Source organism: Rissa tridactyla, chromosome 1 (genome assembly GCF_028500815.1).
Source record: "Rissa tridactyla isolate bRisTri1 chromosome 1, bRisTri1.patW.cur.20221130, whole genome shotgun sequence".
NCBI classification, from domain to species: domain Eukaryota; kingdom Metazoa; phylum Chordata; class Aves; order Charadriiformes; family Laridae; genus Rissa; species Rissa tridactyla.
Window position 1 is genome coordinate 73144665 of NC_071466.1, and position 27132 is coordinate 73171796.

Below are 27132 nucleotides of genomic sequence, written 5' to 3' on the forward strand. Positions count from 1 at the left end.
AAGAGGTGTTGCATTCTGGCAGGGTGAGAGGAGTTTCACATCAAACAAACGTCTCCCAAAGAAACCCGTAGACTAGCTGGGAAACAAGACTATGGGGAAATACCCCAAAATTTATCAATTCCAGATTAAAATGCAGAAAAAAAGGCTGGCCTGAAGTGAGCCACTTCCTACCTTACAATCCCTGAAAAACATGCAACCTCTACTGTAGCCACGCTTCTGGTTGAATTGCAAGAGGAAATGCAACAATTAAGGCTATTCATCAGACAATGTTTTCGAATATCGATATTATATTTAGGTGTAGTCTGTATTTCAAATTTCGGGTGGTATTGTCAGTGAGGAATGTGGAAAAACCTTCAATGAACCCTACGTTGGGAACACCTTTGTGCCAACGCTACTATACTCCCCCGACACATCGTTTTACTGGGATGGCTCATTCTGCTTGGGGAAACAGTTTAGTTTTGCCAGTAAAGTAACTGCATATAATACGTATCTGCTAGAGAAAGTTACCACTGCGCCCTTACTTGTATTATTGTCAGCAAAGACCTTCAACAGCAGACAAGACCTGGCTTGCCAAAATGACCTTCCTGCAGAAGCACTTCTGAACTCGTTCTGCAGTGCCTTTCTCTTTCCCTCTCTGTGTTGCAAAACATTAATCTAGATTCATAATTCAGATCCTCACAGGAAGCAAAAAAGGTTACATCAGCGCCTGAATCAATTTAAGTTCTGCAGGCAAAACTGTGAACCAACATTTTTCATGAATAAAGGGGCTAGAAAGAGCCAAAAGGTTTGAGTATGTGTTCACTGCTGACTAATACTTAGTAATTTTCAGAAATCTTCCGTGGCTGCTGCAGTCTGAGTAATCCTGAGAGGACTTCGCGTACAGCACCGCCTTTACACACACATCGCCCGAAGTATTCTGCAAAAGAATGCCGTCCTCTTTTTGGGGTGCCGGATTGGGTAAATCTTAAAACTGCTAGACATGAGGTCACAGAACAACCAAACGGATTTTAATTCTAAACCTACTTCAGATCATCCAAGCCCTACGCAGAGTAAGGCAAAACGAAGAGAAACAGGAGGACGAATGGGCAGATGAAAGTCAAAAGTCCAGGCCTGCTCCTCTTCTTGGGGCCACATCCAGACAAAAAGCTGCCCCCAGAAGAACAAGGCCCCTTTGTAGACTGCTGGTTTTCGGACGGTATGTCCCACTTCCCTGTGCTACTGCGGTGACTGCTCCCTTTCCATCCGACCCATCCTTGCTGCGCTCTACGTGAGTCAGACGGGGGACCTACTCAGCCCTTAAATATGTGCTTAAGTCTTTCCATATTCAGAAGAAAAGCTCAGATGAGATTCTGAGCAAATGGGTAATGAAAAGCATGTGCCCAAGTGTTTACCTGATAAAGCTGCTTTGCTGAATCTGTGCTAAAATGTCAAGCGCGCGTCAGGCGAGCTCAGGATCTTCCACAGCGCTCTCACTCGCAGAGCTATGCCATGAAAGATGCCGCGTCCCCAAGGGGGAAAACTTTTTCCTGGAGAGCAGCCCAGAACGAAAGGAGCCATCAGATCAAAGATAAGTCTTACCTCCCCCACGACACCCCCCACTTCCCCAAACAGCAGATCAAGGCGGAGGAGGTCTAGAAAAAAAAGGAAAAAAAAAAAAAAAAAAGATTCTTTTTTCTATCTATCTGAGAAATGAGAGGTTCTCCCATCTCCCACTTGGTTTCTCCAAGCCGTGCAGCTAGGAGCAGTCTGTTGCTTGCTTGGAAGCTCCTAGACAGTAAGATGGGAAGTCAGGGAGTGCAGGAGTCAAGTTATTTATTGACACCTCCCGCTTCCAAGCCGCTTCACAGCTTGGCAGTGGCAGGCGGGTTTTGAGACTGACCACAGCAGGCTGACCTTTCCTCCTCCACAGGCAGAACGGTCTCCAGCCCCTGCCATTCAAGAAGCTATGGATTCTTTTGTTCGTTGGCCATTATTCATTAGATTTGGGAGACCGAGCTGTTTAAGCTGAAACTTCTTAAGGTGAAGAAAAAAATGCTGCACATTTTACATTACCTCTTGAAAATATGAAAGCTTGCTGCAATCGTCAGATACAATATTTATGAATTGGTCTTTCAGCCAAATCCACTTTTGCATAAGGATACACAGCTGCCGGTACCCAAAAGTATGATACTTCCCAAATATATCTTTGCCATTTTTAAAATCATTCCAGAGGCTTGAAAATAACATTTCTTTCATCGTAAGTGAAATCTCTAGTTCTGATGTTTCAAAGACAGTCTGAAATTAGCTGGGTTTTGTTTGTGTTTGTTTGTTTGTGCACAAGAATAATTGATTAAATCAGCACAAGCGCAACTGATTATACACTCTAAGAAGAGTACTGAGGAATTCAGCTGCAGAACTAGCAGCATTGTGAAGAGCCGTACCCAATTTTTATGCTTACATCTCCTACATGGAATCCCCTCTTAATTATACAGTAGCAAACTTGAAATGTGTCATCACCTCCCACCACTGGATATCTAGATTTTGAATGAATGTAACCTGCATTTTTCAACATTTCTAAGGAAATTTTTTTAAGAGGTCTCTTTAAACTTTTTTTTTTCCTGAAAAGGCAAAATTTCCATAGAAGAATATTTAAATACTCATGACTTACAATGAATGTCAGCCTTCTTTCATTAACCAGCATAATGACCCCTAGCAGTCTCACACTGAGAAAAAATCTGCAGAGAAATATGCCAAGTCTTGTGCCAATTAGGACTTTGAAAATATATATATTATAGACCGGGAAACAAAATGTGATATTCAAAGTTAAAAATTGAACTTATTTCCTTAGGTCCTCTGAAAAATAATCTATTTTTAATGGAAATTGAAAAGCTATCTTTATCAAGTTTCACATTCAGTCTACAACAATAAATCTATTGTTCAGATGTGGTTTAAATTGTTCTTTGGAAGAAGAGGGTTTTGAGAAAATCAAATAAAAATTGCATTAAAGAAGAAGAAATGCCTTTTTAACTGGAATTACTCTATATATGTAGCCTGTAGTTTTTGATACATTTTAGGTCTGCCGGAGTAACAGGCAATTGGACACCATGAAAAATTATTTGCAACCATTACAATAGGAGAAAATGTGTTTGCTTATTTAAGGGAGAAGAAGCAAGTTTAGCATTATGCCTTTTACTTTAAGAAGTATGTCTGCAGGGATCCAGATGCTAAGAAACGGTAAGCTGATGACATTGGTTGGAAATGCCACGCTATACATTAAGAAGCCATACACCTATTATTTATTTCACAAGCACGAATTAGGTCTTGTGGAAAAGCACTTTGAGTTTCAGTCAGACTTGCAAGAAAATAACAATACTTGGCACTTTCAAAATGCTTTCCATCTGAAAAATGCAAATAATTAGGAGGTAGCAGGGGGGGAACCGAGACATTGTGCAGGTCACCAATGGACCTGGGACATCCAGGGAAAGCTCCAACACTGCCAGGCACTGCACAGATGGAAGCAAGGTGCCTGCGGTGCACAAGGTACTGCTTAATGTATCCTAACCACCCAGAGGGATCAACACCCCAAAAAGCCTTTGCTGCCGCTCTTCTTTCTGCCAATGATATATTTAGCACCCCAGAGCCCCCCGCTTCATGCCCCCCTCAAATACCCGCCTATGAATGGCACCTAGAATTGATCACAGCCAACAATACTCTGTAAAGCTGCCCTAGTTTACGGATTAGAGAAGTGATGCACAAAGGCATTATATATGTGGCCTAAGCTCGTAACATTGCACAGTAGAAGAATTATGAATAAAACCCATTTCTTTGGAGATTTCCAGTTTTGTCGCCCTCAACAAAACCCCTTTTACACAGACTTCAAAATCCTTAAGTATTTTTTTCTGGCTGCAATACTATGCCAAATATTTATTTTATCAGTCCAAAACTCAATTTACTGCTGAAACCCTGCATGAATACTTCAGAGAAACTTCTAAGATCCTGCCCAGAAGAGGAGAAAAGATTACAGAGATTAATATCGTGCAAATAAATCTGTCTATACCACCAATCTTATGAACTGCTGCTTCGCCCTAAGGCAAGTTCCTGAATACAGGCACCTGTACATAGAAGGGGTCTAAACAAGCTAAATTAAATACCTGTATACATGCATGATGTATATCAACTTTTTACAGTGCTGTAGTGAGTGGAGGTGAGGATAACAGAAGGATAACTGAAAGAGAGAGCGAGATAGTAAGAGGAGAGAAGAAAGGAGGGGAGGGCAGGGTGGGAAGCAGAAGGATCTAAGGCCTGACAGTAAAAATAAAAAAAGTCCCTAGTAAAGGAAGGTGAAGATGCAAAAATATAAATAGAAAAGAAAGAGAGGTAATAGTCAAAATACATGGTGAGATAAAAAAAATAAAATAAAAATTTAAAAAACCCCAAAACACAACGCTCCCCCCGCCGCCAAAACCCTCAAAACCAAGAAGCAGCAGAGAAAGTTTAGACCTTTCAGAAGCTCAAGCCAGAAATTCTTCGTCACGCCAAACTCTCCTTCATGTCAGTGGGAGTTTTGCCTTAATGAGGACAGCAGGATAGGCACCAAATGCAGTTTTATTTCTTATACATGAATAACAGCAAGATATAGCAAGATATTCTGTTATTGAAAAAGACGATGCATTTTTGAAGAAGTATGGATGTGAGGGGCTGTATAAATGTATATCGTGTATATGTATAACTGTAATTGCTACAACCAGCTGAGTTATATCAGTGTGCATCAGCTGACAACAAGGTCCTTTGTGCTGGAAAGAAAGAAAAAAGACGAAAAACTGACTTGCCCTACCTTGCAAACAATCAAATTAAAGGTCCAGAAAAACTTCCACTGACGTCACTGACAGCCCAGAAAACAAGCAAGATCCTCAGTCCTTCTTATAAAAACAATATAAATACGAGAGTGAATATGAGTGACCTATTTATTTTTTACCAGTATTGCTCTTCCTGAAATTGTTGGAAATGCACCCATCTGGTTCACAGAACTATTGTTTGATTAGGTTATTTGTGTGAAAGTATCTTTCCCAAATAGTGTATTAATATGTTGAAAAGGAAGCATAAGATAAGTAGGTTGGCAAATAAAATGATCTGAAAGGTCCCTTCCAACCTAAGTGATTCTATGATTCTATAAAAATGTTCTTCTCGGCTTGGTAATCAAAGATAAAGCAAATTTAAAAAACTCCATGCTCATCTGAAGAACAGGATGATGATTCTACCTAACTAAGTAGTGGCCTTAATGGTCCATGTAGAAATCATATAGCCGTCTTCCCCTTTATGGATCATAAATTAAAGGAACTCTCACTGGAAGTGTAATTGGGATGTGGGTACGTCTAATGCAAAGCCTTCAATTTAAAACCTTTTACTGTTTTAGATGTCAAAACCAGGAACAGACAAAATACCACAAGGAAAATCTGTAGAATTACCAATAAAAACAACAAGGCAGATATTTCGTATGAGAACTAGCCAAAAAATATCCCGTCTCCAGCTGATCCCATTGCACACTAATAACATTTATTATCGACAAGATTTTACAGGCATACCGTTCTTATGCATAATATGGGAAATAACGTGTCAATTCTCCATGACGTATTAATGAGAGGTGTCCCACCCAAATCAATAAGCCTAGGACACACTCGACGTTGGACTCATTCAGCTGCTGACCAAATCAGATAACCAGTAATGCTCAGGTTCTGCACGGTTACATCCACCTGTTGATGTAGAGATTACAGGTGGGAGCTGCCTTATTAAAATTGCTCTCCAGCTTCAAAAATTGACACACCTTAACAGAGGGAATTGAGACAAAACCAGTCTGGTCTGCTCATCAATGACAAAATGGTAATAAATAATCAAACCCAATTATTATTGTTTGCAGAGCTAAAATTATGCTTAAAGAAATTCATTGCCATCTGTAAGCTTGTTAAAGTTGATTATGATTTTCTCGTGCTGGTTTTCTTCCTGTGATTGAATGGTATTGTCTATTTTTAAAAGAAAAAAAAAAAAAAGCTGCCTGAATAATAAATTGTTTTTCCCAAGATAGAACAAACCATAGTGATGAACTTTAAGAATGGTTACCAAATTAGAACCGAGAATGAAAAACAAGTATTTTCCTGTTCAAGGTTTTGTTTTTAATGTGTTTTTATTTTTAACTGGATTGAGTGCTGATTACAGAAAATTCAAGGCTACCCGGACATCAGACAGCTCAATTGACTGAAAAGTTTGATGACTTCTCTAAAAAGTGAGGTCTGTGTGTGAAATTAAATCAGTATCACTGCTCCGAGATAATTTTGGGAGGGGGACAGGGGGGACGGAGAGGGAGAGGTTAATATTGCTTATTAAATAATGTTAAATGAGATCAAACAAGACGTGCAGGATTCAGGAGGGCTCTTGAAGCTCGGGTTGTTTCCCCGGTCTGCTTATGCAACCTCGGACACGCAGGCAGTGCGAGGGCCTGCCATTTTATTACATAAGGTAGCCCGAAAAATGTACAGCCAGGCCGTTGTGAGCTCCATTAAGGGCTGCATTGGAGCTTCTGTATCAGCCAGCACTTAGAAATTTTAAGAAACGATCAGAAGGACTTAGACATTGCCGAGTTTGGGGTTGTTGCTCGTGTTTTAATAGCAACAGAACTCCTCTAAAAGCTAGCAAATATCATCAGCATCAGCTGCACTTCAATACATTGTGCTTTGACGGTCGCGTAAGTGAACAGCAAGACACAGTCTTCGGTTTAGCACAGCCGCGGTAAGCGCGATCCGGGGCTTTAAAATCTGCCTTTCCTATGATTAAGCAAATTGCCTGGTTTAGCAAACAGCAGTCAATGCAACGTTATTGTTTTAACCAGCGCTTAAGTGCAGTGGATAGCTGAAGACAATTCCTTTCCAACACATCCTCACATTCTCAGTTCAGGATTTCAAAGCCTGGTCTCGCACAGACAGATAAAGCTGTAACTACAGCAACACCAGGTCAAGAAAAATGACCACCTTGCCCCAAATCCTCTCCCTGACGCCGGGCAGCAGCATGGGCTGGGGGAGCCTGGGCGAGCAGGGCAGGCGTGCAGCAATATCACAGTCTCCCAGCGGAGACTTCTTCAGCCAGGCATTGTATCTTGGTATTCAATGCCTCTTGGTGGGATTGCTTCCGTGAATATAATTGCTTTCTGAACCTACTTGAACCCAGGCAGATAAGGCTGTCTATCCTTGCCATGCCTGCACAGCTCAGTAATAGGACACCAGGGAGCGAGCTTGAGCACTGTACCCTGCTTTTTTTTTTGCAGCACTGCTGAAGTTTTAGCTCATGCTCTGGCTCTGCTTCGGAGCACTTCAACTAGCTTCTTCAAGCTATCTCTTTCCACAGGAGATGTGCTATAATGGGGCCAGCCCTGAGAAGTGAAGGTGCAAACCACCAGGAGTCCCTTGGTCTTGGTTGCCCAGGGGGGCTGGATGCTGGCCCAATTCATTTTGCAGAGCAGACACAGCCAGGGGGACCACCTGGCTCGGCACCCCCTCTCAGCCGTGGCCAGAGACGGGTGCTGAGGAGTGAGTACAAGAACAAGGCAAACCAATGGTGATATTTCCTCAGGATATTCACCAAGCTTCCAAGAATTTGCAGCTCAAAACTTCCTAAGCCAGAGGCAGTGGTTTTGCATTTAATGGCCTATGATGGATTTCTCTTCCATGAACTCATCCAGTCACCTCATTAGCTGATGTAACCTCTCAGCATCCACATCCTGTGGTGAGGAGCTCGGCAGCCTGACCATGCCACGTGAAGAACCACCTCCTTTTGTTTCCATGCCGCAACTGCCTGCTTCACGCGATGCCCTCTGCTGCTGTCGCTGTGAACAGTCATTCCCAGTACGCCTTCTCCATGCTTTGCATAATTTTACACATTTCTGTTGCATCGCTTTATCAGCATTGTCACTCCTTGGGCGGGAGCCACTCTGTTCCTCTGATCACCCTTGCTGCCTCTCTCTCAGTCTCCTCCCTCGCCATTATAGACCTTCGAGGTGCGGGGATCAACAACACATGATACTGAAGATGTGGACTCACCATAGCTTATACAGTGAGATAATGGGATTATTTTTTATTGTTTTCCATTCTTTTCTTAATAATCCCTAATGTTCTACTTGCTTTTTTTTTTTTTTTTTAACTCACAGCTGAGCATTGCATTGATTTTTTTCTGAGTTGTCCACGGAAGATTTTATCTAATTTTCTGCATCTTCAGTAACTTGTAGCAATGAATTTTTATGATTTTTCTTTGGGTCATATATACTTTCTTCTACTAGCTTTCAGCCTGACACGCATATTACATTCATCTGACATGAAGACACTCAAAGAGAAAAGGTGGTTGAAATGTCCCAGTAGATGATGCTCTATCATGCTGGCACTTCTTGTATGTTTTGAAATGACGAAGAGGTTTCATACCTGAACTTCCAAATTTCCATTCTGATCTCAAATGTACATACAGTCAGATTTTTTATTTTGACTTTTTCCCCATATAATCATTTTACTTGGCTAGAAGTCTTCTATTTTATGCACAGATCCCTAAGAACAGTGGTAAAACAGCTGAAAAACACCTTCTGTTATAATCAGGCCAGCAGAAGACCAGCTGTTTTACACCAACTTGTGCCCAAGCAGAAGGTGGTAAGATAACCTCCCTGTTCCCACCATTTACGTGGTCGGTTTTGGAGTATCTTGGGCATGCTACCTGATGCATGGGCACAGAAGAAAGAGATGGTGTTGCCCCAAAGAGCTTACAGGCAAAGGAGAGGACATGGAACAGCAGGCAGGTACTGACAGAGTACGGGGCAAAGCGTGTGGCAATACTCTTTCCTTGTGACAAAGGTCCAAGCTCACCAGTGAATTTTCAGACTGAAGAGGATTAAAACTAGTGTGGGGAGTGCATAAGACTATTCCTCCCCAACGTGGCAGGCAGCGTGCAAGCTCTGCCATGGTCCTTGGATAAAGGAACGGAAATGTCTTTACCAAAGTGTAATTAAACACAACATTCTGGTTGGACTAAGCTGCATTTCATGGTTTGCCTTCAGGGGGAAGAGACACAGGAATAGAAGCATACAAAACAATACTTGCCCCACTGCCCCCAAAATGTACATCAAATTTATTTGTACAAGGCCAAGAAAGCCATGCCCCCAAATCCCTAAGCCTAATCTCTGACATCCCTGAGCAAGACAAATGCAAGGAGCAGAGGGTGAATCATGTCTGCAGTTTCTCACCTGCTAAGTTGGTGCATGAGCCTAAAGGACCCCATCCCTTCTCACCCCCTTGCCTTTCCCGCCCTGCAACTCTTATATTTCTGAATTCAGCTGGCAATGTACTGGTATATATCTTGTGTGGCCCGTAGCAGGTCACAACAAAGAGTAACAGCTTTAGTCCCTCACGAAAATCTGTGAAATACCAAAAGCGCCGCTACATAAACAAATCCACAACCATCTATGCATTCTGCTTAAATACTTATACATGGTGTTTCCTTTTCAAACTTCAGTAATCAGTCTCATAAAGGAAAAGTCAGTCTATCAATCAGCCGTTGCTGATTTCTGATTGAATTAAACTAGCTAAAATACAAATATTTTCATGGCCTCAGCCTAGTTTTTCAAAAACAATTTTTAATAAGATCAAGGATCAACAGAAAGATAAGCCAAATCTAGGAAAATTATATTTTATACAGATAATGATCCCTCTACAAAATCTGCAACTAAAGTGCATCTGCCCTGAGAGCCTGAAAGCAAAACTATAAGCACAAATGGAAGTTACTTAAATTCATCTTAGAAAGAAAGAAAAGCAACTAAATGAGCATAACATACATGTTTCACTCTAATTTTCAATTATATGGTATTTGCCGATCATGTATTGTAGAGTGATGTAAGCAATCTGATTGCTCAAAACTTAAGTTTGAGCACAGGCAATTATTGTTTAAATCATTATGCGAAATGTCCAATCCTTAAAGAATGCTAGAGCTACAAATCAAAACCACCAGTTGCTGATCTCAATTTTCCTACCTTAAATGAAGGTATTACAATGCAACATCAGTTTCATGATTACATACTATTATTTTCCATGGGGCTTCACTATTTCAATGTATTGTTAATATACTGAGCTATAAATTCTTCCTCCAGTTTAAAAACTGGAAAACCCACCCTAGCCTACTGCAGCAGTCACCGAGTCCATTAGGTTGAGTCCTTTAGGTCCACAGCATAAAAAAATCTAGTGTGAGACTTCACTGGGGCATATGAAGTTACTGTCTGTCCATGGCAAACCTAGTGCTAGAAGGTGATGAGCAGATGCCATGGTGGACGCCTGAGACTGGTCCTGGTGGCAGGTCCTGCTCCTTGGGGTGCTGCCTGATGACAGGGTACAGGATAAGGAGGAGAGCAAACACACGGGCTCAGCTCAACTCCAGAGCCTGGGCTCCACAATGGAGATAGCCTCTCTTCAGGTCCAAGGTCTGTAACCTCATGGCAAGGACACAGCAACAATTTCTGTGAGGGGACCACGGAAGGGGTGAAGAAGCAGTGGTATGGCGAAGAACACAGTAGGCAGTGTGAGGAAGAAGATGAGAAGAATGAAAAAGTAGTAGTACCATGACCTGATCATCAAAAGACTAGAATCTGCTGCTTTTGCAGGCTCAGATCTCCTGTTTGTGTCCACCACAAGTCTCTCACCATCTTTTTAGGCCCACAGTCTCTCACCCACCTTTTTCCTTCTATTTTCCTTTCCTTCTCCTTTCCTTGTCTGGTCTGGGTTTTCCACCTCTATCTACAGTTCCAGCCCTTTCCCTGCACCTTGTTGTCAAGCTTTGCCATCTATGACCCCACCAAGTCCTCTGACTTAATTGGAGGTCCCTGCTCTTCAGTTTCCCCATGCCTCCATCACCAATGCTTCTTCCTCTCCATTCTAGTCCCACCACTTCTTGTCACCATGCATCTGAACTAAGGAGTTTCATCCTCCTTCTCCACCTTGCCTCCGCATCAGCAGGCACACCCTGCCACCAAAGACACTGAGACACTCGGCTGGGACGGTCTTCATGCTCCCTTCTTATGGTGCTCACCATAGCAGTAATATGTGGGGGAAAGTCCACTCAGACCTTCAGCCACCAACTGGAGCGCTCTCATTCTTCCCAGGAAGATGAGCAGTTGCTCAGCATGTAAGAATGCTGGGGCGTTCAGCGAGCTCCATGCTGAGAGTGTCTTCAGCAAGTGCAACGGCCAAGCCCTCAACATCCTTCCACCAAGAGCGCATTGTGACAAAATGATAACTGAGACAAATTCTGGAAGCTTTTCATAGGCTCAACATAAGGCACACCCCCGTCACAAGATTGATCCCAAGCCAAGTATCTTTTTCCTGCTCCAAAACACGAAGCCACAAGAATTCAACAGTCTTAATGAAAGTGTTTCTCAACATAGCCAAAAAGCGCAGATTCACAGAAGAAGAAAGATCAAGGTCTCCTAATGCAGGATGATGTATACGTAAACCATCTTCATCAGATATGTGGCCAAAGAATACATTTCCCTCTAACCACGTTCTCAGAAATAGCTGAAGCGTTTCAGCTGCAACTTCCCAAAGAGAGCCTGCCTTCAGCAAACACTCAACCTGGAAAATGTCAGCCTAGTTTTAAGCTTAGCAAATGCATAAGCACCTGAAAGCAGAGCATTGTACTGGAAAGCACTAGATAATTTTCACTGTGGACAAAGCTGCTGCCTATGATAAAATAACAACTGCTTCAAATGCTTTTGCATGCTCTAGGCTAGCAAATGGGGCAATAGCCGTAATTCTGCCAAGTCTAGTCTGTGGGTTCAATCCTGCACACATGCAGGGCAGCACCTTTTATTTGGGAAGGAACGCAATTTTAGGCGAGCCTACTGTCTCCAGGCTTTGGAGCAGGGCACAGAAGTGCTGCCAGCTTGGGGAATCACCCTGGTGTCAGATACCTGGCTCTGGAAAACCTTCATTTTCACATGTTCAGGGGAAACAGTGCACCGCTTGGCAATTGTGAATTTGAATACTCCTGTTGCAGAGCAGCTCGGTCAATATTCATCTACAGAAATGTATGCAGGATTGGGCCCTCCGCCAGCCGACAGCTCTCAGCATCAGACACGGATCAGCGGATGAGCTGGCTAGGTCTGGAAACTGTGAACACTAATTGTTTAGTATCACCAAACAAACTAAACCCACGGTGGGATACAAATTAACATTTCACACCAGGGTAAGGGAGAGAGAATTTTCCAGTCCAAGAGGCGGCCACTTGTTGAGCTGAATGCTCAGGTTAGCCGTCCCGGTCCAAGGGAGCCCTACAGCCTTTCTGGAGATTTAGCACCGTGAAAAGATTAAAGTTCCTCTGCTGGCTGTAATGCTTATAACCGCTAATTATTTCTGAGTCACTTGAGTGAAAGTAAACTGCCATTCTGTAGACAGTTAAGGAGTAGGGGGGAAAGTTTCTGGATGAGCATGCTTGTTAATTGACAAATCAGACCAGTGACCGCAGAGGAAAACACCGCCGCACAACTCTTGGTGAAAGGAGCCCCGTGTTGCCCCTCAGCTGTGGATTCAGCGTTTCCCTCCGTTCCGCACCCTGAAGGGAAACCAGCGGGCGCCCGGCGCAGGGCTCTCCCCAGCACACCACGCAACCTCTAACTCCCACCGGCAGCCTTCGCCCATTCCAAAATCCCACTGGTCTTACTGGAAGTTTTCCTTGACCAAACGCTGCCTGGTGAATGCGCGGACCCTGTTCCAGTCCAGCCGCAATGAACCCCCAACGCCACAAAACTGACAGCCCCACCAAAATGAGATGGGGAGGGGGACAGGCTGGGGGGCAACTTGTTTTTCCAAAGGGAGGGGACAGCCCGGCCGGACAACCCTCCCCACCACCATCTCCCCCCAGCCCGGCCGGGACAGAACACGCTCCCCACGGAAACTTTCCCGCGGCAGAGGCGATGCCACCCGGCACCCACCTCCGCCACCCCCGCGATGCGTGGGACGGAGGGGAGCTGGCCCCGATCGCCGCCGCGGGGGGGAGTGAAGGGGTGTCACGCGTGGGCGGGCATCCCGCGTGGGTGCCGCGGGCGGGAGCCTTCCCCCCCATCCCCATCCCGCGCGGGTGGGCGCCCCGCGGGGCGGAGAGGGAGGGCCGGGGCCGCCGGGCCGCGCGTTACCTGGGGTGCCGGTGCTGCGGGAGCGCGGCGGGGAAGCCCCAGCCGCCGCCGCCGCTGCTGCTGCTGCTGCTGCTGCTGTCCGCGGTGGCCACCTGGGCGCGGGAGCCGCCGCCGGTGCCGGTGCCGCCGGGCTGGATGCCGCCGCTTTTCCGGTGCCTGCCGGTGCCGCTGCGGCAGCGGCCGCCGCTGCTCCAGCCGCGCAGGAGGCCGGCCTCGGGAGCCGGCAAACTCTTCCTCGCCGACGAGGAGCCGGGGACGCTGCCCGCCTCCTGCCTGCCGCCGGTGCCGGTGCCGGTGCCGTGTCTCATGGTGCGCGGGGTCGCCGCATGCCGCGCTGCCGCCGCCCCGGGCGCCGCGGGACCCAGGCGCGGCGGGGCCAGGGGCTCGGCCGGCAGCGGGAGGCCGCCGGGAGCCCGGGCTGCTGCGGGGGGGTGAGGAGGCCGCGGGCCGGGGGGGGGGGCTGCTGGCCGGGGTTGCCGCTGGGGCATTAAGTTGGACGCGCGGCCGGGAGAGGCAGGGCGGGCGCGGGGGCTGCGGGGCCGATAGTTCTCCGCGAAGTTGGAGCCCGGCGGGCAAGGCGGGGGCATCCTCTCCGACGGCCCTTCATCGCCGCCCGCCGCCGCTCCCCCACGCTTCTACCCCCCCTCCCTCCGCGGCCGCCGCCGGGCCGCCGCCCCGCGCCCTCAGCCGGCCCCGAGCCCCGCGCCCATGGGCAACCGCGGCCCCGGCGGCTGGCGGCGGCTCGCCCGCCCGCACCGGCTTCCTCCGCCGCTCGCTCGCCTTCCCCGGCAGGGAGGGAAGGGAGGGGAGAGAAAGGAAGGAGGGGGAGAGCCCAAACCCGAGGCCGGTGCGCAAAATGGGTCAGGGAGGGGGAAAGGGAACCCGGCGCTCGCCTCCCCCCTCCCCGCAGCGGGCTCCGGGAGGGCCGGGCTGGGGCGGTGGGAAGCGAGAGGGCTGCGGAGGAGCTCTCCCGCCCCGGCTCCCTGTGCACAAGTGCAGGGAATGTTCCACTGACCTACATATTTTTCCAAACATACGTGACCTTTTTTTTTCTCTCTCTCTCTCTCTCCCTCTCTCGTTCTGTGGGAGGAGACAGGCGAGGATCCAAGAAAAGGAGAAGCTGGAAAGAGAACGAAAGGGGAAGCGGGGGGAGAAAATAAAATAATAAAAAACCTCAACCAAAACGCCGGCCCCGCATCAAGGATGGTTTCACAACGCCTCGAGCAAACCCCGTCGCGTTTACATATGTCGGTAGCGACATCCCCGCGCTGCACCGGCGGCCGCCCCCACAGCCTGACCCCGGCAGACCCCGCCACGCCACGCCACGCCACGGTCTCCGCCGGGCAGGGCTGCGCCCAGGTGCCCGGCCGCTGGCTCCCGGGGCGTCCCGGCGGGACCCCGGCTCGGCTGGGCTTGGCTGGCTGGGATGAGGACGCCCTGTGGGGGGGGGGGGGACGACGGGGACACCCAGCGCCCTGCCCGCGCCCGCTCCCCTGGCGGCGGCGGTGGTCGCGGGAGCCGAGCGGGAGCGGGACAGGGCACGGCGCTGCAGCGGGGCGGGCTGCCGGCCTCCCCGGGCACGGGCAGGAGCTCCCGGTTTGGTTATGCAACGCCGCACCGGCAATTAGAGCAAAACCTTGACAGAGAGCTCTTTTTTTTTTTTTTCCCTTGTTGTAAAGTAGGTCATTCTTTTTATTCCCCACTTTGCATTATTTTTTTTGCCTAATACTCCTCCTGCAAAGTGGCCAGTGAGCGATAAGGAAGTGTGCTGCAGCCCGGGAGGAGCTGTTGATTCCGAGCCTTGCTTTCGCCTCGCCGGGCATTCCTGCCGACTTCGGACGGCGGCGGGGAGCGGGGTCTGGGGTTGCCTTTCTCCCCCAGGGAGGGCAGAAATGGCCGGGGAGCGGGGGCACGCCTTGGGCGCAGCCCGCCGGTATCCCCGCCGGTTCCCAAATCCCGCTCCCCCTGCTCCTCCTGCCCGCCACTCCCGGGCCCCGCCGGCTACTGCCCTCCCGCCCGCTGTCCCCCTCGCACCGCCTCTGCAGCCGCGGCTTGCGGGCACTGATGTGCCCACCCGGCCAAACACCCTCTTCTCCCCAGTGCTGTGCCGCAAAGAAACACCTGGAGTGGGCACTTCTTCCACCCGCAGAAGGGGTCTCCCCCAGGGATACAGTATTTGCTTTTTAGGATAGTTGCATTTTTAGTTCAGAGAAGGGATTTCCTGGGGAGGGAAAAGCCCCTTTGGCTGGTGCAAGCTCTGTCCCCACCAGAAGGGCCTGGCTGCACTGCCATACCTGTGCCAGCAGTTTGTGTGGTGGGCTGGGGGCTGTTTCCCCATCTCCCCCCACTCTATTCTGCCTCCCTTTTGAAGGCACGTTAAATCTTTCCAAAATACCAGCCAGCAGAGACCTCTCTGCCCATGCGGGGTGTGCGTGGGTGGGCGCAGCGTGTGGGCTGAAGGTTGCTGCAGTTACCTGGCTCCAGCGAGGAGACGTGCTGCTTCTCCCACTGCCCCCACTACCCAGCTCACCCAGTTACCCCGCCGTGATGCCCAGCTCCCCCCCTCCGGCACACCACATCCAGACGGTTATTCGATCCGATTCAATCCCGAATGCAAATGTTAATAATTACAAAGTATGGAAAAAAACCTTGCGCTCTTTTCCTGAGCGGTTTTACACCGTACTTTATACAACAGGCATGAATAATGTTGAAAGGGTAAAGTTGTTTACTTTTAACCAAGATTAAATACAAAACTTTGAAAAGCTCCTCCCTTCCTTTGGATGAAACCCAGCATTTTTTCCCATTTGGAAATTGTCAAACAGTGGTTAAACAATCCTTTGGCAAACAAGTAGTGCCTGAGGGAATAAAGCATCAGATACATGGGGAGTGGAATAAAAGACATTTCTGTTCCTGAGGTATTTTTCTTGTGTTGCACAATGAAGTATAACATAAAATCTTCAAGCCTTGTAAGGTTAGAGAAAAGGAACTTCCCATGATTATATACACCACACAATCTGATATTCCAGTCCTTTTGAAAACCTACCAAAAGCCTGCCCCAAAACCGACCCTATGCTTTCAAAACTTGAGAAACCAAGTACCTTGAGGAAAATACCACGCTGAGGAAGGCAATCAGAGGGACACAGGGGCGTATGCACAAAATTACATCTCTGCCGTGTTTTAACATTTTCCCTGAATTTCCAAGGACTCCATTGCACAAGTGAAGAAGTGAGACTGGTTAAGGTTTGTTTCTTCATTCATTCCCTAGGCTACTGGTGTAAACTTTAATTAGGGCAACAAACAGCAGATTGGCTGAGGGTGAGGCGGGCTTCTCCCAGCGCATACCTGAGGCCCGTTGTGAAACACCAGCCATTCAAAGCCTGCAGCCCTTCTCCCCGTCTGCCGGCACGTGGAAAATAACCCAATACTATTGATGCTGCATTTAGTTTGGAAACTAACCAAAAGGTTACACTAGATGCCACACCTAAGAACTTTAGGGCATGGGCCTAGCGCTCAATTTTTAAAAATGTAATTGTTTTATAACCATGAAATATCAGTAAGCAACTTTTCAGACACCAGGAGCCTGTGATCCAAAGCCGCAATCCCTTTTGTTTCGACTAGAATAAGCTGGCCAACCTTCGCGGCCCAGAAATGAGGCAGCAGGGTTTTCAATGGGCTGTGAACCACAAGCTAAGGTGCCTCCCAGGGTGGAGGACCAAGGGGAAGAGCGGGAGAGGACAGCGGCTCCCCTGGGAGCCCACTGCTCCATTGTGGCAAGCCCATGGGAGGGATGTGGGGTTGGGTGCGAGTTCAGCCCGGACATACCAGGTTTAACTCCGGCTTGATTTCTCTCGCTGCCAGGGATTTGAATGATGTGGTGCCACCACCACCTCGTTGATGTAACCCTCAGCAAAAGAGCCACCTTGGACATCGCTTAGCTCCAGGAAGCGTAGGCTTACCTGTGCAACATTGACGCTTTTAACCTTTTAACAAACGTAAGTACATGTTGCGGGGAAATAAGATGGAATTTGCAGCCCTTAATTTAAATGTGAAGCCTACATTTGGATTAGTGCTTGTGTAGAAGTAAAAAAGGGTCCCCCAAATAATCATCCTCTAATCAACACAAATGGCAACAGTGGTGAAAAAGTCAAGGGTGGCACTGTGGGAGTGATGGAGAAGAATAAAGGACTCTCAAAGAGTCAAATAAAAGGCACTGAATATGAACCTATTCTCTTAAGTTTTCAAGTAAGAAGGAGATGGACAAGGATTGCTTCGATTAATATTAATTAAGGGGCAGGACAGACCTTAGACCACTTGTCTCCCTACCTTGCAAGCTGAAAGAGAGTGCAACAGGGAGAAATGCATGGCAAATAAATCTAGTGGCTCCTGTTAGTTGAAGGAATCGCACCAGCCGTGGCTGCTGGAAGCTCTGGGATGCTTTCCAGCCGGGCTGGCTGGGGGAGGTGAGCATGGGAGCACGAGGACAGATGTGGGGAGTTCCTTCTTTGGGTAACACCCTTCTGCAATCAACGTTGGCAGAAATTTCTACAGAGAGGAACGGTCTTCAGAGGATCAGCACTATTTTTCATTCGGCAGCTTACAGCTTCCTGAGGGAGGGAGAGGTAGCGCATACTTATCAACCAGCAGCGCAGCCTCCCGAACAGGGAAAGGCGGAGAGATGCCACAGTGAAATGGACTTCAGATGCATCCTACTGGTGCTACCCCAGGCACTGGAGTAGGATGTCTGATGGATCTTCAGATGTCTTCAGCTAGAAGATGAAAATCCCTGTTTTTCTGCATGGTTATTACAAGAGAAGAGCCAATTTGCTGATTTGAACTTACCTTAGTCTGATCTATTTTGAAGCAAAAATGTTTTCGTGGAAGAACTTTGTCGTGTACACAACCTACCGGAGGGTTTGACTTTCCCAGCTTCTTTGAAAAAGGGTTTGCGCGTTTTCTTTAAGTGGTTAATGCACAGAATGGGGAGGAAGAAGGCATGGGCTGAAAAATTAGCAACTAAACCTTGAATAGACTTAATATCTGGAAGGGCTGAAATCGCTGCTGTGTGCCCAGAAAGCCCTGAAGTTTTCTGCCTGGCGATCTTGTGGCTGAGCATTTACAGCCTTCCTCTGAAGCAAAACGGTTCTGCAACATGAGCTGTACGTATGCGCCCAATTGCCACGGAGCGTACTCTGTGTCTGTGTGTCAGCCTGGTGAGCCAAAGCTCAGGGCTGTGGAAGTAATTCCTTCTCGTATGGGAAAGAGATGATCCATTTCTCCTCTGACTGACAGTGGCCTTTGTGCCAGGGCACCTCTTGGCCCACGCAAGACCTTTCGTTCACTCGCAGCAGGACGGAAATACCTCTCATGGGTCTCTCTCAGTGGGACTGCACTGAGTAATACAAATAAGGAATTATGGCGTGGCTGTATCTGGGAGAAAGGCTCTGGTCTGAAATCAGGCTGATGGAGCTTGTTCAGCTTTGAGAGCTCTTCAAGACAACGAAGTTCAAACTCAAACCCAGAAGTAAAGGATCTGCTATTTTTCTCTGGAAGTCCCTATGAAACAGAAGATGATAAAGGGTTGTAGTGCCACAACTGAATTAAGAACGGCTGGGAGAAGTCTGAATGCAAACACAGCATCTTTGGCTTTACCTTGACTAAGAAAAACAACTGCATTAATGTTGGACTGTGGTAGTAATTTTTTTGGCAAGACACAGTCCCGATGGATCTGTACAAATATTTTAATTCCTGGCAGGTTTCACAGAGACCTTCTACCTCTTCCAGAAGCTCTTGATGAGCAGCAGGAAGGTGTAGCAAACCATTGCTTCCCTCCTTAGCCTTACTCCCCTCTCTGCTGACTTCAGCAGGAGCTGGGTTAGGCCTGGAGTTCATCCTCACGTTCAGGATTCCACACAGTTCTCCAAATTCTTTGCTAATTGCTTCCTCCTCTCTTTTTTCCTGAGTACTGTTCTTGCTCACAACCTTGGAGTTGCACTACTTACCACCACACACTCAGTCTTTCAAATTCTTCTCAGCTTGCTTTGATTCTACTCTTGCACCTACCTTAAGCTCATTATGCTATTATTACTAATGACACACGTTAGTAAAAATATGGGAAATTTAAATGTGGAAGTTAAGTAAATCACAGAGGAAATATGAAAAATCTTCAAAGTCAGGGGTATATGGATCTGCCCTCACATACACAGCTCTGCCATCTATGATTTTCAAAGCAGTAAGCAACTATTAATATCAAGACAAGGTGTAAGCCTTAATTTAGCTCCTTGACTTTAAAAAATCAGCTCAGAAGATTTTGTTCCAGGATGTATGTAGCATCTGTGCTCAGATCTTTCTTATTATCTTCTCTTATACAGCCCCTACATATGCGAAGGGACTACAAGGAGTATGGGTTCTGACCTCCTGAGCAAATCCAGGACACAGAATTTCCTCTCAGTGCATCTGGCCAGGTACCTTACTGTCATGTCTTAAAAAGACCTTGATCTTGACTTAAAAAAACCCTACGAAGCAGGTTCATTTCTTCATTGTCTCTTTCAGTTTTTGACTGGTGTTGCTTAAACTGCAGCAGTCGGTAGGCACTAGATGTCAATGGGGCACTAGGAGGGTTCTGCAATGGGCTCACCCCGTCCAAACAGACACTAAATTCCTCGTAACAATATTCCCCCCTAGATAAATCATGCATTTAAAAACAAGTTACTTTGCTGTTTTAAACTCTTAGTCTGAGCATAGTCATACATTTTAAAAAAATTAATTTCATGAAACATTTTGCCTTTGAGCTAGATTATTTCCTTTCTATGTCGTCAATGAAAATGGGCTGCTTCATGGACTACTCTTCCTTTTTTGTGGCTCCTCTCCCTGATATTCCAGCAAACACGGTTCTGATTTCATTGGGAGCAACTCGGGAGAGCACCGAAATGCAAACAAACCCCTTGAAAACAATTTCGCTGATGCAAAATCAGGTGGGATGGTCTGTTGCTTTTGCAAAGTCAGAGCTTTGGCTGCAGAAAGTTGGAAGGTGTATTTGACCCCCATCGTTAGGGCAGGCTGGGCGCGGACGCGGCTGCGAACAGAGGCCGTGCTATTCCGCTTGCACAGAGCATCGCAGGAGGGAAGGAAGCAGAGGAAGAGAAAGTGTTAAAAAGGTAAATATTGACTCAAAGAAAGGAGACATAAAGGGGAATGTGGGAGAACTGTAAATGAGCCAGAGAGGATGGAGAAAAATTCTTCAGCAACTGTAATTAGGTTAGATTTCAGAAGTAATTGCAGTGTTCCAGCATCAGCAGGTACTGTAGGCAATATTTGCCCTCAGCTGTGTTTGCAGAGAAGGCGGTGAGTTGTTTCAGCCCATGGGGCCTGATCCTGATGCAGTTGCACTGGTTGTGTGCAGACGTGAGCCCGGTGCAGCAGCCCATGTCCTCCCTCTCCACACCACTGGAAGTGGGAGCAGCGTCCGGCCGGGAGATTTGCAAGGAGTGGGAGCGGAGGGTGCAGAGACACAAACACAGCGGCGTGTGTGGGCGCAAACATGTGGCCAAAGTGGAAGAATACGTATTTAATGGAGCTGCAGGTGCAAAATTGTGTTAGCAATTTAAAACTGAATAAAAGGTGTTTAAACTATCAGCAGAGCCTGGCTGATGCCGCCACCTTTAGAGGCCATGGGGTGGATAGGCTGGTACCTACCTCCTGGCCACAGGTCGGAGCAGTAACTGGGATGTGGGAACTGCAGTCCCCTCAGGTTCCTTTAAGATGTACTACTTCTGTCTAAAACCAGATTATATAGGCTTTCTGCAGGGAAAATAGATTTCACCTTTAAGTTTTCTGCAGAGGTTTCACATTAGCAGTTCAAGCACCATCAGAAAATCAATTACCATTGGTATTACATGCAGATGAACAGCGCAGAGTAATGGAGAATTCATTTTACACAATGCTTTTAATAAAATGCTAAATACAGCAAAATATTTTCCAAAGGGCTATTTATAGGCTCTGCGTGGGAAGTGTGTCTCCGAGGGGAAGTCTGCACCTTTGTGATTCGGACGAGGAGGGAGTCTCAGCCTTCTTAATGCTAACACGGGTCAAGCACATATTTCTGCCAGGATGGATTAAAGACCACAGCAGTCCATCGTCTCTGTTTCGAGGGCTGTAACTTCACATGGAGAAACACTTTTTCTTTTAAAAACAAGAGTTTCACAGTCCGTGTTGTTGCAGTGCCAGTTGTTGCAAGACCCTAAAATAACTGAATTACTCCCTTGTTCTTGACACTCTTATCATCTTTTCCTGTTCTTAATGCCAAAGCAGTTTGCTGATTAGATTTGCTGCGTGTATTTCAGTAAATCGTTGACATCAGCACCTCTTCACAAAAACATATCTGCAATAACAGCCCTATACCTACCTGAGTTTGGAGATATAGCTTGGGGCAAAGAAAGGGACTCAGATAGTTTTATCAGGAAGCGATTATGAAAATAAGAAGAGCAATACAGGGCCAGACCAAAGTATGGTGCCTCTAACTGTGGCCAGAAAGAGAAGTCTGAGGAAGTGAATAAGAACAGCACAAGCATGCACTTCCCTGGAGTGCTCTCTCAGCCGTCAATAGTTTACGCTCAGGAGCTCCCTGTATGCCCATGTAACCACCATGGGCAACATCTTCCTGCAGGGAACCCCACAGCTTAACTATACACTTTATGAAGAGCCATCTGGTTTCGCTCATTTTGAACCTGCTTGCTGTATTTGGCACCCGTTCGTTCTTGTGTTGGAAGAGAAGGGGAACAATCAGTCCCTCTCAACCCTCTTTATGCTACTCGCGGTTTTACAGGCACGCGCCACGTCACCTCTCAGTCGTCACTTTTCCAAGCTGAAGAGCCGAAGTGTGGGAACTGCTCCATGCGTTCGATCCCCGCTGTGGCTCTTCTCTGAATGTTTTCCACTATATTTCCTTTAAGGTGAGGACCAGGACTGCACATAGTATTCAACAGGCAAGCCACGTGGGCACACACCAAATCTGTAGAGGTGCATGGTGGAATTCTTGCTTTTCCTTCCCTAATAACTGCTAACACGATGCAATGGCTCTTGTGTCTTTAAGATCTTTGAGATTCATGGTACATTTTAGTTACATGAGCTCAACAGCAGTTTTTTCCATTTACCTTTTTTTTTTTTAATAGCCCTGCTGAATCCAACCCAAAATAATAGAAATTTGTCTTAACTTATCTACAGATTTAGCTCTATTGAAAGAAAAGAATGGCTACAATATTGCTAAGGAGAAAATGTATTCTTATTCATTGTAAAGATTTCTAGAGGTGCTGTATTTAAGTTATGTACAAAAAATAGCCATGCTGGAGGGGGAAGGGGGATCAACCACAGAAAACTTGAACAGCAAAAGTAAACGTTTCAAAATGTTCAAACTTATGAAAATAAAGGTGTGATAGGATAGACTAGAGTAATACAAAAAAACCCTTTGACAATTTCCTTGCAATAGAATGTACTCCTGCCTGTTAAATATTTTGTTAGAGCTAAAACCCATGAAACCATGAAAACAACTAAAATAACAGATGAATCCTTCTGCCAGTTGCTATTGCAATCTATTACTTGCAGGAAGGAAGCATGTTTATTTAAAAATATCCTCCTTGCCCTTAAAGATGTAGTCAGATGTTTGTATTACTTGAAAACTGTCGTAAATACCATAATCACCCTGTTCATTTTTCATTTCGCAATTCTTACTAGGTATATTATTTTATGTTTTATAATTTTAATCTAATCTGGGCTGGTGTTATTGAGTAAGACTGATATGGTGCGATAGAAAACCAGCAGCGATGACCTGAGCTTCAGTCTGACATTTCCTCCTTCCAGGGTAACCGATACCTATTTCCCGCTTGTCTCCACCGAGCAAACCACCGATGCCCCCAGCTGACTTCCATCCCCAGGTTTTCCACTGGTTCCTCCTGCAGTGGTGGCCCGTACTCCTTGCTGGCACCCGGGGATTAGTCTGACAACCTCAAGCTGGGTGCCACGGGGTGCACATATTGAACCTGTGCATTAAAATGTCTCCGCAAAGTTGTGCCTAAGTATCTCCATCTGCTTTATGAGAGTGAGTGAAATGGTCTGAAAGCTTCATTTCAATTAAAATAATCTCTGATGTAGCTCTACTTGCCACCATCGGCAGTGGCATTCAGCTTTCAAAAGCTGATGGCAGCTCTGTACTGGCAGGAGTGTGCTGGCCTGTTCTGGTCAGGCTCTGGTCTGCATCACATGAACAGAACTTCGTATTTTCAGAATCTTTGATCTGCAAATTTCCTACCCTTACCACTCTGTCTTGGGTTAGATATTTGGAAGTCTTCCATGGAGATGCAGACATTTCTTTGGGGCACGATGAGCTTTTGACTTTTCCCTTTCTTTGATTATTTATTTTTAGAAAGATAGAAAGCAAAGAACTTTTCTGTGAGCACACCTGCCCCAGGCAGCCTCTATTCACAGCAGAAGCTGAGTAACAGTTTGCTATTCAAACAGAAATCTGAGTGTGTTGTACAACAGCAACAATATGAGACGGACACAGAAAGATGGCATGGAGCCATTCCTTCCCGCCTGGTAGAGAAGGAAGCTTTTGGAACGGCAGGTAGAGAGAAGGGTATTGGCAATATATTGTCAAGGTGTGAAGCGAGGGTGAAGAGGCCGTTGGCAGACATGTGGGGCACTGAGAGAAGGAGAGGACAAGAAGCCAGGATGAGGTGCTCAGAGGGTTGGTGGGAGGTATGGACTAAGACTTGCAAGGGATTCGGTGATGTGAGCACTTTGCTGAGACCCTGGAGACTTGAGCGTAAGTCTGAGGTTCAGCGAGCTGCCTTATTGCCTCTGGCAAGTCACTTCACCTCCCCGTGTCTCAGATTTTTCCCCCACCTGTTCCTGCTCATCAAATCAGCATCACCTACAAATTGTCAAGAGATGGAAAAAGAAAGATAAATTGTGCTGGGACTTAAAGATAAGGACATGGAGACTGAGCCAAAAGACAAGATGATTCTGTGCGGTTTAGGGGGAAGGGATGGGACGGCGTTAGCTCCCTCCAGCTAGATCTTGATCTGACATCGTTATGTTCTCAGCTCTAAATGCGGAGAGAGCGATGCTGGGGATGAAGTACAAAACGTGCAGCATGCAGCCAGCATGACAAAGTCGTTGCCAGGTAGAGATAAATGTAGGACAGCGAATTACATAAAGCCCATCTCTTTGGCTACTAAAGAAGGATGGGGCATTCAGAAAACCCTCCTGTGTGATGGGGCAGAGCACAGTGAGCTAAAGTGCTCCTTGAATAATACTCAGGGAGCACCACAAGCTGGTGCTGCTTTGTGTTTATTTTTTCTTTCCATAATCAAAATCAGCTAGGCTACGTCCTCGTGGATGTACTCCAGTTTGTTTTGAGTTCTCATGTATGTGATGATGCACCTTATCAAGCGCCGGTGGATTAGTCTGTTTACACAAGCTGGGCTTCAAAGGCTGAGCATCTTATGAACACAGCACAGTGAGGAAGCGCTGCAATCCGAGCCTTGGGTCCTGACAACGCTCTCCGTTCAAGTGGCCCCACAGATGAGCGCTCCAGTCCTGCCTGCTCAGATGTCAATGCCAGCGCTCAAGTTTTAATCAGTGTTAGAGACTTTCAGACAATGACTCCAATACATTTGGAAATTGCAAGCTGTCTGTGTAGACAGAGCCATAATGTACCTATCTCCCTTCAGGGAGGCAGTATTGACTATTTAAAAAATCTTCTAAAAAGTCAGAAAAAAGGACTTACCTGCAACCTCAGGAATTCGCTTCGTTGTCAACTACTAGTCAGGCTTCCAAGTGCCAAGGTACAGTCCCTCTGTGAACCAAGAAGGGCTAGTTTAACCTAAGCTCCTAGCTGATGCCATGAAGGAGATCCAATCAACTGCATGCATCTTAAAGCACCCAGCTCTCCCAAAACAGTCATTCCTTTAATGGAAGGAAGAGACATGGACTGGTGGGGGAGACCTGAGACTCCTGAACATACCAGATCCCTCCAGCATAGATTAATTATTTATGGCTCTGTAAGGTTTAACTGAAATTGTGACTGAGTCCAACACCCCATTCAACTCATCCAATTTTAGGTGTCTACGTGTCAGCTGGGTGTCTACGTTTCTTCAATAGTCACTGAAGATCTAAGGACTACAGTCAGTGGAGCCAGGGTAGTCCAGCTAAGCAAATGCTGGACTTTACATTATAACACTATGAATTCTCTCTCTCAACTCTGTTTTCTATTGACTAAATTTCTATTGACTCTAATGGAAGATTAGACCCCTCGCTCACATACAGATATCTATATTGCATTTCACTAAATTTAAGCATCCATATCAGCAGCTAAATCCCTCTCTATAAGGCATGTTAGGTCAGACTCATCTGGGCAGGTGTGTGGCCTTCTGTTCTGTGTGCATGACTTCAGTGCAGAACTTCTCATATTGTCAAGACCGAACATTGAAGTGACAGGTCTCAAAACAGAATAAATTGCTTCAGAATATGCTTTATATAGATGAAATGTATTTGAACTTTCAAATTCCTGAGAACTAAAATTAAATGTCTGAAAGAATACCTGAATGCACCATCCAAAGAATATGAACCTGAAATAGTCATCTTTAAATAGCGGGGCTGACTGCCACCAGCACTTACTAGAAAGGCTGAATTAGACCAGAGTCAAGGTCCATCCAACCTCACACACGGTTTTCGATGCAGACAGTCAGGAGACAGTCCAAAAAGGAGTGATCCTTCCCCTTCTGTGCCATCGCAGCTTCAGCAAACAACAGCCATTTGGGCACTTTGTATGCTGGAGAATGCCTCCAGGCAACTTTGTGTAGTGCCCCTGCGGGCTCCTTCCTCCACAAAGTCATTCAAACCCTTTTGGAATCTGTTCATATCTTGGACCCCCTCGACATGTGTTTCTTCAGGATGAGAAATTCAGGACCTACTGCTGTGGCAGTAAGCGCCACAATTTAAATATGTTCTGTGTGAAGTTGGCATTCCCTTGGTTTTCTTCAGGCACGTTTCTCAGAGGTGCCCCTTTGTTCTAGCGTCTGGAGAAATAGTGAACTGTCTTTCCCCATCCACCTTCTTCATCACTTTTCAGATTTTATAGATGTCTATTGTAGTCTGTCTCTGCCAGAACAAATATTGTTTATAATAGTTGCAAATGTTTGAAGAGACATTAGTTTTTATGAGAATCAGCTCCAAGAACCTGAGTAAAAGCTCGCTGTAGAACGACAGCCCTAATGAATATAAAATTTCTAGTGGAAAACACAAAAAATCACAAAAAATCAGAGATTTAATACTGGATTTTCCCCCAACAAAGTCCTTTGACTTGGCCAGACATTTTTAGTGCATGAGTTGTTGGTTCTTGTGAGACAACATGACAGAGGATGACTAAATTCTCTTTCTCCATTTTTTGTAGTTCTCACATGAGATCCAAGGTATGAAATCCTTACCTTTCACAAAACCCCCTCAAGCTGAATGCATGACTAGGGGTATCTTCAGTTTTCATTTCTAAAGAACGAGGAAATGAGAAATATTAGTAAATGGGTTTTGCAAACCATTAGTTTAGGTAAAGCTTGTATATAATTCACATGAACTTAATGCCTGAACAAGTTTCAGTCATCACAGGATATCATGTTTAACAGCAAGTTTTAACACAGCCATAATAAAATGCACAACCCTAATGGTCATTAACTTGCAATTGTAGATAGAGGGTGTATACGTCTTGTTTTGTATGCTGAGGAAGGTCTATTTTTTAGGTAATTTTGGTAGGTAGATGTGCTATTCAATGACAAAATAAAGAGAAGATATGCATTTCTCTTGTTTTATTATTCACACATTACTTAATGCAACCTGAGGCAATTACAAGAAGAATTTCAGGTGGATTTTACAGTAAATACTTCTACTGCATTTAATAGATCTAC

The 27132-nt window shown here is 46.2% G+C and overlaps 1 protein-coding gene across 1 annotated transcript in view; it reads right to left on the minus strand.

Annotated features, from left to right (window-relative positions):
- The window catches only part of NPAS2 (neuronal PAS domain protein 2), a 108337-nt gene extending 94745 nt beyond the window's left edge, over nucleotides 1–13592 (minus strand). The window contains exon 1 of the mRNA XM_054224846.1: nucleotides 13181–13592. Within this exon, the coding sequence (XP_054080821.1) occupies nucleotides 13181–13488 (308 nt within the window). The 5' untranslated portion in view covers nucleotides 13489–13592. The remainder of the gene's footprint in view (nucleotides 1–13180) is intronic.
- Between the last annotated feature and the right edge of the window lie 13540 nt (nucleotides 13593–27132).